The sequence below is a fragment of the Rhea pennata genome, chromosome 1 (genome assembly GCF_028389875.1).
Source record: "Rhea pennata isolate bPtePen1 chromosome 1, bPtePen1.pri, whole genome shotgun sequence".
NCBI lineage: Eukaryota > Metazoa > Chordata > Aves > Rheiformes > Rheidae > Rhea > Rhea pennata.
The window spans coordinates 122,471,776-122,487,394 of NC_084663.1; the positions used below are offsets into that span (position 1 = coordinate 122,471,776).

At 43.4% G+C, this 15,619-nt stretch overlaps 1 protein-coding gene across 2 annotated transcripts in view; it reads left to right on the top strand.

Moving 5' to 3' along the window:
* AGPAT3 (1-acylglycerol-3-phosphate O-acyltransferase 3) overlaps positions 1–15,619 on the top strand; it is a 98,417-nt gene that overhangs the window by 67,793 nt on the left and 15,005 nt on the right. Inside the window, exon 2 of one of the 2 annotated variants that reach the window (XM_062573837.1) lies at positions 10,686–10,912. In XM_062573837.1, coding sequence (XP_062429821.1) covers positions 10,735–10,912 — 178 coding nt within the window. In that variant the 5' untranslated portion in view covers positions 10,686–10,734. Of the gene's footprint in view, positions 1–10,685; positions 10,913–12,399; positions 12,476–15,619 lie in introns of those variants that run through there. The other variant, XM_062573844.1, reaches the window with a different exon arrangement.

A 15,619-nucleotide genomic window follows, 5' to 3' on the forward strand; every position in this document is an offset into this window, starting at 1 on the left:
ATTGTAGTGTCAGATTTTTGTATTCGTAAAAATGCATTTGCACCTGTACAGAGAAGCTATCTAGCCCTGTAACTGCAGAAAAAAATGAAAGGCTTTGGAAGGATACTGAATTACTCTGAAAAAATACACTGTGGACAGCAATTCTTTCTACTAAAAAGAATAGCTGCAGCTAGACCACATTCACTTTGAGAATAGACAAAAAACAGGGCTTCAGTACCATTGAAGGTCTGGCCCTATTTAAAATTCAGAGCTGCCATTTACTTCTACCTGTTTTTTTGTTCGTTTGTTTGTTGTTTATTATTTAGAAGAGCAAGAGGCTCTTTGCTTTTTCAACTCTCATTTGGGTTTTCAACTTTGAATTAGCTAGTCCAAATGAGGAAAATAGTCTCTCTACACCTGCTAGCTCTATCAAAACCAGAAGTAATTAAGGCAAAAAGTCTTTCTTCACAACAGGAATTGAAAATGCTTACATTTGAGGGGAAAATGTCAGTATCAGCATTTGTGCCACAGGAAAAGCTGAAAATAATAGAGCTACTAAATGCAGAATATGTTTTCCTGATGTTTAAATCCTGACTTGACCTCAAATCAGATGAGGGTAAAAATCCGGAGTTCTTCAAAATAATATAATTTTAAGCAAATTGAATGTGTTTGAGGCTGGTGTTTGTATTCTTAAACACGAGGCAGTGTTCTGTGCTTTAACCAGTTTTCTCAGAGCACTTCTGAACTGTCATAGCAATGAGAACAGAAACACCAGCTCTACTGGTCAGTGGAGTGGTGTCTGCCTCATATTCAAGGTATTTGTGAGCAGTAATGATAAATACTAAAACTACAGAAAGAATGAAAGTAGGAGAAGCTGATGATCTGTAACAGGTATAACAAGTTTAGCATTTGTGAAGATAATTGCAAGGCAAGAATCAGTTCCAAGCCATTTAAAAACTGTGAAGAATTGCTGCTTTCCATCTGTGTCCTTCTTGGAAAAAAAAAAATCAATGTTTATTTTAACTTTTCTATTATTTTTTATGTGATAATTTATGCCTTAGCTCACCAGGAAGAACTAAGATGGCATTGGTTACTTTTGTGGAGAGGAAAGAGTTTTGATACTCTTGCCACACTCCCTGAAAAAAAAAGAATTCATACTTCTGTCAAAATGAAAATTTTACTACAGATTGGAGGGCTCGCAGGGACTCAGTAGCAACGCATAGGTGCGTACTGCGGCATGATAAGGCAAGTAGTGAGCCGGCTCCATAAGCATGTTTGTTATGGCCAGCCCAACCTTTTGGCGTAAACTGTGGAGTACGTGCTGTCCTCGCTGCCAGTTCCCACACTTCTTTCTCGTTACGGTAGTAATTACTTCGAGACCATTTCTTTCCAAGTGACAACTGGATTACAATGAAATGCTCTCAGACCTACACCAGCTATCCTGGAAACTGCTGGTGTGTCCTGTGCTAGATATATGTGCTGACCTGCGTCCCTGGGCATGGCTCGTGGCACGGCGCCATCGCCTGCTGGCGTTCGCGGTGTGGTGGAAGGTGCTCGAGTGCTTCTCGGTCCCTTCCCAATGAAGAGGGAGCAGAGGGCTCCTTCCGCCTCCCCCCTCCTCCCCACAGCCACAGGGCCATTGCACCTCGAGCCGCAAGGCCGGAATGCAGATGTAACGGGGCTGCTCTGGACCTTTGAGATGTGGAGCAAATTCATCGCAGCTGTGGTTCTTCCCTGTGGGGGATGCGCCACAGTACTGCCATCCTCCATACTCCCTGCTGTGGGTGCTAGCCCATCCTGGGCTGAGAGACTGGGGGGGGAAGGCAAAGGCCTCGCAGGCCTCTGATGGCATCAGGATGGTGTCAGGTCTTGCCTGCCACCATGATGGACTTAATGCAGGTTTTGTGGAGGAGCTCTCCCCCTACAAGGTCCCACCAGCTGCGGGATGGTTTCCTTGGCTTACCTGCGGGGTGGAGGAGTAGTGTTTCCAAGTCTCTGCCTGGCCACTTAGCTAAAACGGGCCATCCCCATCACTGCCCTCCTTTGGGGAGAAGCGTATTGCCTCCTGCAACACTGCCCAGAAGTCTGGGGAAGCGTTTCTTGTCCTTTCCTGTCTCTTTGTGCTGTGAAGAGATGCCTCCATTGCTCCCACAATTTGAGGAGGAGGTGGCATGAGTGTGTATTGGAGCAGATCTTCATGAGCAGCTGTACCCTGCTCTGCTTGCCTCCAGTTTGGCCAGCTCAGATCTGGAAACCTTAAAACGAGATTGCTATGGCATTTGTACCCGAACTTGTAAGCAGCAGCTTGAGCAGGTTCACTGGGGAGCATGAGCCAAACAAGCACGCAGGTAGCCTGTAGGTGTTTGTAGAGGCACTCTGCATCTGCGGCATCCTGAAGCTGTATGTTGTCAAAAAGGAAAAGATTTCCTGTACCTGCAGTGGAACTTCGAGAGCAAGACAGAAGCACACAAATACGACGGTTACTAGAGGTTTATTGGCTTGTTTTTCGTGGCAAGTGTTCAAAGCTACTCAACTGTTTTGTGGCGCTGTGGCAGTTTTGCTCATTTCCAGTGTGATGGTGGAAAGGTGTGTGAACTGCTGCCAAGCCAGGCAATAAGCTCCACCTAGCTGTTGGCTCTCACAGGTATCAGATTGTGTATAGGAATAAAGAGATGCGTAGTGTATAAATTCCACATTTGTATCTTTCAATTCTGCTGAGCAGGGAAGATGCTGCTGAAGGCCATTCTATGATTTCACTGAAGAGGGCAACCGGCTGGGAAAAGAAAGGGACCGTTTAGCACCAGGGGCATGGGAGAAATCATATCCCAATACCTCTTGGCAAGTGTCACATCCCAGTATTGCCTGTCATCTGCCACACTTGAAATTGGGCAGAAGACCTTACTGTAGCACTTGGAGTCATATTGCAGGGAGCAGTTAGCAGGACAGAAAATACTTGGCTCACCTCTAGAGAGCCGGAGTGGAACTGCGAGATCTGCTGGAGTGTGCTAAGTTATCCAAGAGCTTCTTACAGCCTGCTTTTGCCCTCGGTGCCTGCAAAAACTGGAAACCCGACAAGCATTTTTCAGGGCTCGGTGTTGATGTACAAACTGAATACCAGACGGGCAGGCTACGCCGGCAACAATGTGCACAAAGGTTGAATGGCATAAATCCTCCTCTCTTTCACCGGCCCGGGAAGTTGCTGGTATGTATAACGAAGAGGAAAGTGTAATGCGAATGAAGGAGTAGGAACAGGGGAGCTTGCAAGGATTAGCACCCGCTTCTCTCTTGATGGCGGCAGGAGCTTCTGGGTTTTAGCTAAAGAGGCAAAGGTGAAGAATAGTAGCCACAAAGAAAGTTTACAGTTCCCAAAAGAGGGAGCCAGAGTGGCGGAGTAGAGTTTGCTGAAGGTGTTTAACAGCCATTTCTATCGAATCACTTTTAACTGCCTCTCCAGAGCCATAACCTTGAGGAGCCCTGCCATGAGGGACTCAGCAAATTTGCTGTTATCATTATTTGTCTCTCTTTATTTTGGGTGCTTTTTAGCATAAGATGTCATGTACTGATACTTAGCCTCTTTTCCTTTTTCTTTTAAATTGTAGACTTGCACCACTACCACTCTTGGCATAAAAGCCACCGAGGTCCATTTCCTTTATGCCTCTTGCCATGCCCAAAAGCTGCTGAGAACATGAGCGCTCCTTGCTTTGAGTTGATTTCTTCCATGTCCGTGTCTGACTGCAGCAAAGACTGCCTAGTCAACTCTTCCTGTGAAGTGGTGTTTTCAAGGTTGATTTTTTGAGGCTGACTGAGTGGTCAGTGCTCAGGAGGGAAATGGGACCAGTTCTCCCATGAGACTGGTGAGCAGCACCTCTCAGTGGGAAAGCTGTGCTCTAATACAGGTGTTAACTTGCAGTTTAGCTTAGCTGTGCTGCAGTGAGCTTATTCAAGAGCAGCTTCTTTTGGAACTGAATAGCTCTTATTTTTTTGACACAAATTATTCAATTTTCTTCTATTAAAGATAAAACTTGGAGTATGATAAGAATAAGAGAGATACATGCACAAGCAGATCTTGAGGTAGTGGAACTCCTTTATAGGAAAGCAAAATAGAGAATCCTTTAATGTTCAAGTGTCTTGCAATTACTGCAAAACTGTACCATGGAAGAAGTGATGTCACTGTAGTTCACAGTGATATTCAGCTCAGATATGGAAGTTGTTGTTTTGGGCTGGTTTTACCCAGTGAACTTGCAACAGAATCACTCCAGTTTTTCTGTCACAAGCAGAAAATTACTACAAAAATACCAGTGTTTTCTTTGTAGATAAAGACATGCCTGAAGCGAGAGAGAATTTCTTCCCTGTGCTGGTTGTCTTGTGGTCACAGACTTCTCAGCAAATCAGTTTTCATTTCAGTTACTTGATGCATTTATTTAAATAGAAGCTGAGTTAACTGAGTATGTATGTTAAGCAGAATTGGAATTTGTGCACACCTGCTAATTTTACTCTGTGTGTGCACATGCATACACTTAGCATGGTAGAAAGGAAACTGTTTAAATTTGGAAAATAGCCATTGTAACATCACTTGTGTTTTTATTTGTGATACTGTAGCAACAAGTTAGAAAAATAAAACTGCATCTCTAGCAGAGGTGTAAGCACAATACTCTGCTGCTAGCGAAAAGGCTTAATTGTGTCTGTAATACTTCATGAGAAGAGAGGGAAAACTGCCCCTCAAGTGCAGTGATGTGTAGTCTCAAGTGCTGTTTTATCCCCATGTAAAGCAGTTCCATCAGGTTGTTTGGATTTTTTTTTCTGTGCTTTGTTCACATATTCTGTGGTTCTCTATCTACAAAGCACAAATTACACAACTGGTTATCCTGATTTTCAGAGCAGCTCGTATCTTGATAGAAAGCTCCCTCAAAGTTTTGAAAGCAGGGAGTGCCTGTGGCTAAAGTCCTAGTAAGGTACGGACTTCTTCTGGAGGTTCTTCATAGGGCAGTAGAGGTTGCAGGTTGTTTAGCTGTGCTGTGGCTGTAGATCATCTCTGCATAGAAAGGCTGCCCGACAGCCAGGTAATTTCTTAGCACAAGATTCATGGAATAAAGGGGAGACTTCATAGTTATTTCCGGTGGTACTCACCAGTACTCAGCCATAAATTGTCTACATCTGTACTTTATTTAATAACTTACTTTCTCATGAAGTTCATTTGGTACATCTATAATCTCATAATAATATAATTAAAACATATAAAGAGTAGAGGAGGCATGAACAAGGACTGCTGATTGAGGGCATGTGCTCCTCACGTGGGTTGCTTTTTGCTCTCCAAAGAGTTTTGCATGCTTATGAAAAGCTTTGTTGCTCTGATTTGGTTGTCGTTGTTCCTATTGACCATCATCAGTGGCGTGGAGTCTAGTTGGAGGCCTGTGGCTAGTGGCATCCCCCAGGGCTCAGTACTGGGTCCCATCCTGGTCAACTTTTTCATCAATGACCTGGATGAGAGGACAGAGTGCCTCCTCAGCAAGTTTGCTGATGATACCAAGCTGGGAGGAGTGGCTGACACACCTGAGGGCTGTGCTGCCATTCAGAGAGACCTGGACAGGCTGAAGAGCTCGGTGGAGAGGAATCTCCTGAGGTTCAACAAGAGTCAAGTGCTGAGTCCTGCATCTAGGGAGAAATAACCCTAGGCACCAGTACAAGCTGGGGGCTGACCTTCTGGAGAGCAGCTCTGCAGAGAAAGACCTGGGAGTGCTGGCAGATGACAGGTTGACCATGAGCTAGCAATGTGCCCTTGTGGCCAGGAAGGCCAATGGTATCCTGAGGTGCATTAGGAAGACTGTTGCCAGCAGGAGGAGGGAGGTGATCCTGCCCCTCTGCTCAGCCCTGGTGAGGTCTCATCTGGAGCACTGTGTCCAGTTCTGGGCTCCCCAGTACAAGAGAGACATGGAGCTGCTGGAGAGAATCCAGCGTAGGGCTACAAAGATGATCAGGGGGCTGGAGCAGCTGCCCTATGAGGAACGGCTGCGAGAGCTGGGCCTCTTCAGCCTGGGGAAGAGAAGACTGAGGGGGGATCTTATCAGTATGTACAAGTGGCTGAAGGGAGGGTGTCAAGGGGATGGGGACAAACTCTTTCCAGTTGTCCCGTGTGACAGGACAAGAGGCAATGGGCAAAAATTGAAGCACAGGAAGTTCCACCTGCACGTGAGGGGGAATTTCTTCCCTGTGAGAGTGACGGAGCACTGGCACAGGTTGCCCAGAGAGGTTGTGGAGTCTCCTTCTCTGGAGATATTCAAAGCCCACCTGGATGCAACCCTGTCTAACGTGCTCTAGGTGACCCTGCTTGAGCAGGGGGATTGGACTAGATGATCTCCAGAGGTCCCTTCCAACCTTGCTGATTCTATGATTCTATGAATATCAATTATTCTATTGGAGGTTTCTAGTCCTCACAACTCAGAAATGAATTTGCATCTTTGTGACCTGAGCTTGGCTTAAGCTCTTCTTCCATATGCATATTTCAGAAATTCATGATAAGCGGGATTTTTAATATGAATGTATGAAAAATAGAATGTTAGAATTTAGTATCATAATGGTTTCGCTCTTAACTCCTTAAGTAGCGAAAATGTTACTGAAGTAGATAAGATAGCACCAGAATTTAGGTTGAGGGTTATCACATTCAGAGCAAAGGATGTTGGTAATTAGTTTTGTAAGTGGAGATAAATATGTTACAATAAAGCAGAAACAGCTGAAAAACTGAAGTAGCATGATGAGAAAAACTGAGAACAAAAGACTAAAGATGTAACACTGGCTCCAGCAGGTTTTGTTACTGTCAAGCACATTAATTGTCATTGGGTTGGAGTATTAGACTCAGTGGACCAAATTCTAATTTCATGCTCATGTTCATGCAAGCTTCATGAACTTCAGGGGATTGCACATACATGATAGGAATAAATGAAAAAACAAAATAGAGCTGGAAATGTACATATATGGAATTAATGGCTTGATTTTTCCTCCTGAGTTCATAAATAGATATGTGTTTCATAAAATGGCCACAGTGTGCTTAGTGCATATGCTCTCTTTGTTTTTAACCTGATTTCTTAAAGAAATGAAGAGAAATCACGTTCTCTGTCATTCTGCCTCCTAACAGCTTTTGAACTTGGTGGCAAATTTCAACTACGTTTAACAGAGAGGTAGAGGCCTCAAAGCAGTTTAATCATTAGGAGTTTCATGGATGTAGAAAGCTGGATAAAAGAAGGTCAGTATTACTGTTTCTACAAAGAAACAGGTTGTTGGAAGCACATGATGCCTTTTGGATTCTGGAGAATCCACACGAGTGTGCAGCCTCAAGACTTGGCTCCATAGTAAAGAGAGCTATATGAGATCTGCCGCTCACAGAACTCATTGCCCATTATGTGATGGCCATTTTTGGTTTCTCATCGCACTTCTGTGGTCTCATGATGATAAAAAAGTAAAATGACCCACAAGATGCGGCTCTAAACTGCAATGGAGATTTGGTTTGAGCTGAGCTTTACGTTAGAGCTGTCCTGCAGCACGACTGTGAAAGGTAGGCACTGTGTGAGGAAGTGAAAGGGAGAGTGCTGGAGGTGTAGGCAGTTCTTACTGCAGCTGTACAGGAAAAATCTGGGATTTTCTTGGTGAAAGGTCAGCATTGTGAAGCTACAAGATACTTCGGGAAAGGAAGGGAGGAGGAGACTTCACCATCAAGTCTATCAATGCATCCATGATATGAGTATACTTTAAAAAAGAAAAAGTGAATAGTGCTAAGATTTGCTGACTTAAGCTAAGGCAGACGTTTACTTCATAGACATTTAGCTGTTCTTAATATATGTGTCAATGAGATGCAGAAGCCTGGCTTCTCATTCCAGCAAATACCGATTTCCTTGTCCTCTTTGCAGCCTGACTGTGGAATTCAGCAAAGAAGCCTGCTGACTACCCCTTTGCCTGTTGGTCTGTCCTTAAATTGTCTGGTTGCCCTACCTTGGCAGGGATGCAGAAAGGTAAAGAACTTCTGGGGTAAGAAAGGCACTGGAGAGGAAGCAGCTCTGTTTTGGCTGCTGTTCTCGCTTCACATTGCACTATTATTCGTAAGACTTGTGGTCCCCAAATTCTTGGGGACACAGTGAACACAGTTGCAGGCTCACGAAACCAGCTGTACTGCCACCCCCCTGAGAGCCATGCAGCATTGCACTGGAGGCCTGCCAGTGTGAAGCTGTGCCTGGAGCGCAGGGGAGGGCACCGGCCCCAGAGTGATAAATCCTGCCTTCCACAAGTAATGAAGCCAGAGAAGCAACGCGCTGCGGTGTCCTCATCTTTCTGCTTGGTAGAACTGGATGTGCCCTTTTTGGTCTGTAATACCACCAAGTCCTCCTTAGTTTAAATGACAAACACTGGAGTGCTCCGAACTTCTTCAAAGCAAAAATGTAGAAGAGGAGCCAAATCATTTTGCTAGGTAGGAACCTCCAAGGATAATACTTGAAGTTTCTACCTCCTCATGACATTTGGATGTGTTTTGGCCCTTGTCAGAGAGGGACCAATTTGTGCATAAAAATAAAAATTACTATTGTAATAATTATGATAGACATGGTCATCAGCAGAGCTGGCTGCATATGGCACTACAGAATACAAGTGGGGTTTCTATAAACAGTTATCTGGGGAGAGAGGGAAATTGGTCTTTTTTTTTTTTGGTTTGTAGTGTTTTTGACAGATGAAGAGAACGACCCCACTCTTGGAAGTGTAGAAGTTGGTGCTTCTGTTTGGCAGTAGTTAATACATTGACTCGAAGAACATCCGAGTGAAGAGACAAATGCATCTGTGACGGTATTAGGAAGCGAGGAAGCAAGTGGCACAGCTACCTCCTTTAACGTGTGTGTGAACGCTGCTGCTGTGTTCTGGCTGTTTCAGGCACCTGTACTCTGCAGCCCTTCAGTGCAGAGTAGGGGAGAGGAGAGCTCCACTTGTTTCTTTTTAAATGTGATTCTTTGATTCCCAACAGCTGATTTCAGAGAAGTTTATTAGCAGAAGAAACATTTTGTCCATCTTTCTTACAGGAAAACACTGGGACAATTTAGATTGTTCACCGTAAGCTTAATATGAGCTTGTTCAACTTGCCCTGCTTTCTGTGATAGGCACAATAGTTGCTATGTTAAAACAAAATAGTTTTTTCCCCCTCTGTAACAGGCATCTGAAGTGGTTAGATTACTAATTATAAAAATAGATTTTGATTGTGCAAAAGCCAGTGAAACGTTCTGTGGCTTGAAAGCCAATTGGTTGGAGATGCAGTACAAACAAAAGCTTTTCCAAGTAAAATTGCTGTTGAGTTTTATAAATAGTACCATAATATAATCAGGTGGCCAGTGAAGATGATTTGGTTCCTTACAGCGGGCAGGTACTTTTTCCCCCCTAAGCTTTGGGAACTTCTAAATCACCTTCAGATGCTTGATTTCGCAAAAGTATTCATTCCCATCTACTGGTTGTTTTGGTCGTTTGTGACACTTCAGAAGCAAGACATTAATTCTTTCAGCAAACTTTGGCCAAGATTGGGGTCATGCCTTTACTTTGCGTGAGATACTGAGGCAGTGGTTTGACTATATAGTAAATCTAGTTTTAGGACTTCTATTACCAAATGTGTCAAAAAAGTCAGTGTCACTGCACTGTCTGGAATAAACTCAATCCTATGGCTCATTTAAAACATTTTTGGGGTTAACTTTATACTTGCAGAATTTACATTGGATCAGATGTTGTCTGTTTAAGCTGCTCTGACTTTATGCTGATTCAAATATTACCCGTCCATCTGCACCTGGTGTAAATAAGGAACATACTTTTGAGTTAAGCGCTCTGGCCAATACAGTGGAAATAAGATTCTGTGCCAAAGCCTTTTCTGGATCAAATTTGTACTGCTATATAAGCAGAGGTTTTTTTATTGTTTTACTTTATTTTCACATTGAGTGGTCTATTTGGTCTAGAATCGTGGCCTGAGAAACTGAGAACCTTTCTGCAGCCATGGGCTTTGAACCTGGAAATAGCTCATTTCCATTTTCATGCCTTACTTTTCGAGAATGATGCTCTCTGGGACTGCCACTTCTCCTTCATTACAGAATTTGCTAAGGATGGTGAACCTGCTCTGCTATTCTAGCTCAAGCAAATGTGTAACAAGGTCTCTGTAGCCCCCAGCAGCCCTTGCTCAGCGCTTGCTCAGAAGTGTACAGAGCAGCGGCTTTGACAGCAGGCTCAAGGCGTCACTACAGTTGCACAGCTCCCGAGGCTCAGTGTGCCAGGTATTGGGGTATAGAGGGATGAACAGTTCAGGAGCAAGACTAAGCAACATTTGAAATACTGCAGCCATAGTGCAGCTTGTTTACTTACTGGAGCTTGACTGATTTGGTGTGAATGAACAGGTCTGTGTTCTCCACAGCATTAAGTCCAGTTTATATAACTTTGTTTGAAGAGAGGTGTGAGATTCATCTTCAGCGAGCAGTGGTCTTCTTGGTTGGCTGTGAATTGTAAATAATGATTCTTTCCTATTTTTGAAAGTGATTTGTACCATCAACAATTTATTGATCTGAATGAAGCAGGCCTGGAAAACATAGTGTTATCGGGTTGAGTTCCTGTTGCTGAAGTTGCATGGACTGTTTCAGCACTCCCATCTTGCCTCCTCAGGGCTTATAAAGTCCAGTCTCAAATAGATTTTGTTCTTTCTCTTTCAGGACAGTTATTCTGAGTGACGGCCCTTGCAAGCGCTTCTGAGTGGTTATCATGGGCTTCATTGCCTTTCTGAAGACCCAGTTCATAGTTCATCTCCTCATTGGGTTTGTTTTCGTTGTGAGTGGACTAATCATTAACTTCATTCAACTATGCACACTAGTCCTCTGGCCCATAAACAAGCAGTTTTATCGCCGAATAAACTGTCGCCTTGCCTATTCACTTTGGAGCCGTGAGTATGCTTGAAGGGGGTTTGAGGTTTTGGGGGAGGGTTGCTTTTTGAAATGGAAAAATAAATAAATATATAGGTTCATATCATATATATATTTATTTATTTATTTATTTATTTATTATTATTATATATTTTTTATTTTTTGAATGTGAGCCAGCAATGCACCCTTGTGGCAGAAAAGGCCAATGGTATTCTGGGCTGCGTTAGGCAGAGCATTGACAGCAGGTTGCGGGAGGCAATCCTTTGCTTCTACTCAGCCCTGGTGAGGCCACACCTGGAGTTCTGGGCTCCCCAATATAGGAGAGACATGGAGCTACTGGAGTGAGTCCAGAGAGGGGCCACAAAAATGATTAAGGGTCTGGAGCATCTTTCATGTGAGGAGAGGCTAAGAGAGCTGGGGCTGTTTAGTCTGAAAAAGGGTTGGGATATCTTATCAGTGTGTATAAGAATCGGATGGGAGGGCGTCAGCGGGACAGGGACAGACTCCCCTCGGTAGTGCTCAGTGACTGGACAAGAGGCAATGGGCACAAACTGAAACACAGGAAATTCCACTTGAACACAAGAAAACATGTTTTCACTGCAGTGATTGTTGAACACTGGAACAGGCTACTCAGAGAGGGGTGGAGTCTCGATCCTCAGAGATGGTCAGAAGCTAGCAGGACGTGGTCCTAGGCAACTTTCTCTAGCTGACCCAGCTTGAGTAGTGTTGGTTGGACCAGATGGTCTTCAGAGGTCCCTTCCAACTATTCTGTGATTCTTTAGTATATATTTGTGCATGTGAGTGTACATATTTGTATATGTTTATCACTACACACAAAAGAAAGTTAGAGAGCTGATTAAGTTAGTAGCAGACTTTTTCAGAGAAGTCCAAAGCAGCCATCTCTTCTGAAATACTGTGAAAGCAAACTCATGTTACTGATGCATACTGTGACTTTGTTATTTAAAAGAAATGCGAAGTAAAGCTGCCCTCTCCCCTCCCCCCCACACACTATATCTTAATTGGTAGGAAGTTGGCAATTCTGTCTCAATACCTTCTTCATCCTGTGTTAGGGCCTGTGTTAAGTGATACGAAGAGGAAGGAGACGTTCAGAAACTACTTCAGGTATTTAATGTAGGTGCTATGCTGACCACTTGTTTGGGAGCCTAATTTGACTGTGTGGTCTGTGAAGAGAGATATCTATCTTTAAGTACCTAATACAGATGCCATTAGAGCTGGATCATGTGACAACTTCAAAAGCTCTTTTATACCCTGTGGTGTCCATCTGCAACGCCTATGTATCCTCTTGTGAGGAATTTTCTTCTCCCCGTGTGACAGGTCCAGTGAGTGGGGCTACTCTGCTCTCTGCTTTCAGACCTTCACAGATTTTCTTCCCTGTGGATGAATTTTTTCTCTCCTTGCATAGCTTAAGAGGACATTGGATTTCTGAAATGAGTGTTTAAAAGGCTTCTTAATCCAAATGTCAGCTCCTATTTCAGTGGTGAATCATCTAATTCATTTCCATTCTCCATCCTCTCCCAATGTACATGACCACTTACCTTAGTGGGAGTTGCTGAGCACTTTGGGTAAGTGAGTGCTTAAGTTATATTTGAGCAGGCCACTAACAGGCATCCATATTTTTAAAATCATTGATGTGAAGTGCTACCAACAAAAATTCCCTGAAGTATCTACCTAAATTGCTTGTTAAGCTTGTTGTCCTTGTCCTTCCGGTGCTTTTTATCCCACCTGTTCAAACTGCAGGCTAAGAAGCACTGGAGAAAGGAGACTGAGTAGAAAATGGCAGGCAAACTGTCAGGAGAAAAGGTTTTATAATGGAAAAAAAGTGTATGTAACTAAAATTAGCATAGTTGAGGGGGGCGTGGAGGTGTATGTGATTTTTCTTGTTTGATTATTTTGTTTGTAAATAATCCTTAATGTCCTTTTAATAACTTACAGCCTGATCTTATCCTGAAAACTATTGTTGCTTAAGTAGTCTGGCTTTTCTAAAGATATGTGCTGCTTGTAACTATAAGGTTTGTAAATCCAGACTCTTGATTTCTACAAGTTAGCACTGTGTGTGTACAGAGATCACCTTTTAAATGCTGTTGTCTGTCTGCTGTGTACACTGAAAATATCGTACACTGTTGTCCAAAAAGGTCCAGAAAAGTAGAGCAGATAATTGGATTGCATCTGGAATAACCCCTTGTGTATAGCCTACTCTATAAATTAAATGAGTGTGAAATTAAACTATGAAAATTAATGTAAAAGTTACGTGGGCTGGAACAGTGATGATGGCCTGTAATGGAAGCGCTGACAGAACATGCATTCAAATTGTGATTTATAATGAAATAAGTAAGCCTTGTAAATGTAATATTTCAAGTGTTGCCATTCATGCTAAAATATATTCTGTTACATGGGAGCCTTTTGGCAGTGACTCTGTAGTTTGGTGTTCTATTCCAGAAGTTACATTTTAGTTACGTTTTTCAAAATGTTTATTTTTAGGCTGATAATACTGATCTAGGCAGAGCAAGAGCTCTGCTTACAGTAGTTTTTCTTTAACAAAAGCTGCTCAGCTAATCTGGCAGAGGAATGTGTGCACAGGAATAGATCCATAGGTATACATGAGTGTGTACATATACTGTGGTCTACAGAAAACAAGGTTGTAGGTTTACTACATCTCATCTCAAATATGTAAAGTTTGGCTTCAAAGGAGAAGGAGATAAACTCTCTCCCATGTCCATGGTAAATACTGAGGGGGAGGTGGGGAGGAAGAAAAGGCAGCAAGAGAAATGTGTTTTGGCCTTGAAAATTTTGTAACAGTAAGAAGCACTGCAATTACCTGAGGCGGCTGTGATTCACCTACTTAAGGACGAGACAGACTCAAACTTTTGGTCTCAAACTTGTTGTGTGCACTCCTCCTCTTTAGCTGAACCCTCTCTCTGTGCCACACACATGTGCTCTCTCTCCACACTGCTCTGCCCAAGAAACAGGGGTAAGCCATACCCCCACAACCCATCCCTGCAGGAGCACAAGTCTGCAGTTCATCTCTCTCCTGCAAAAGGAAAATTTACACCAGAAGCTTCAGCATGTCCCATCCTGCCTTTCTGCAGTAGCCATCACCCCTGGCCAACTTTTAGCCTTCCTAACCCAACCCGCTGCAACCTGTTGCACCGTCAGCCAGAAGCCGGAGCTCCCCTGGGAGCAGCAGCATGGCTCTACCAGCATGCACGTACACACATACGTGTGTTCACCTGCTTTGGTGGGTTATTTCTGGGCTGAGAGCTGCTGTTTGCAGCAAGCACCCATTGAGCATGGGTTTTGCACAGCTGATACAGCTGTCAGTTGGGGAGGACTGAATTTAGGTGCCTCCAACGGTCCCTTCCATGTTGATTATTTTATGACTTTGGTACTTTTTCGAGGCAAATAGTTTGTTCACATTGCTTCATACGTCCCACTTAGGTCTCACGGAGCACGAGCTGCCTCCACTGCAGTGTGGGACGGCCAGCTAGTGGTACTGGTGGCGGTAGCTGGGCTGGAGGGACCTGCAGTCCTCATGGTGCTGTGCCACGATCTGCTCTAGTTTGCCAGTCACAGTTGAGAAACATCTGATTTTTAAATTGTGAAACAAATGGCTTTATTTTGGGGTACTGTTCAGCCAGCGAGCACATCGCAGTGCCTTACAGATTGCCCTTGAGGGCCTGCCTCTTCCCTAAGGCAGCGCTGCCTGGTTAGGGGAAGATGTCTCTTCCATCTGTCACTCCTGCCAGGACCATGCTAGGGTAAATTGGTGCTGGAGGTTTCTATCAGACTCTGTACTAAAAGTGAACACTTCTTCACATATATAATTCATGAAGGAAAATCTGTATTCCAGGCTTACTCATGTCAACTCTTTTTCAGATGACTCATGTCTTTGGATAGCACAGTGTGTTTAGTTTAGTCTAGTTGCAAATATGATCTCCCAGAATCTTAGTACTTTAAGATGACTGTCCTTACCTTTCAAAAGAGCTGGGAGATGAGCCATGCCTTCTTTACTTGTTTTGTTCCCAGATGGATTGTGAGGCCATAAGACCACTTGCTTTGGCACGTTGAAATCTGGACCACAGGAAAGGTTTTGGTGGTAGTAAAGTGTTTGTTCTCAGTGATGGTTACATGAAACATTGCAAGTCTTACTTGCACTTTGCTTGAAAGAATAGGCTTGCTGTAGCAGTGACAGGATCAGTACTACACAAAATAGCTATAACCCACACACCCCAAAAAGAAGAAGAAAAAAGAAAAAAAAGGAAATGAACCCATTCCTTGTTATAATTACATCATTTATCAGTACACTTGTAAAGAACAATCTGTTTCCTCATATTAATTCTCCAGCTTATCAACCCTTTTGTTTTAATATGAACTCTGGCAAATCTCTAAGCAAAGCTTCCTCTACTATTTCAGAAGGAGTAATATAAGAACACTCTTGCACCAAATCATCCATGCCTGCTTCAAAAGAATTTTTCCCTGATCTTAAGGAAGAAAAACTTGCATTTTCTTATCAAGAATAAATACAAGTGTATTTGATGTTGGAGATGTTAGTCCTCAGTAAGAAGAGAACAATGTAAAAGGAAATTGTTCAGGGTCCCACACTAAATGTAGTCTCCTCTCCTGAGCACCTGCAAGCGTGTAGTTCTGGAGTGAGTGTGTTCTCACTGTCCTCCCTTTTCACTGAGCCAGGATAATCCGAGCAAGAGTGG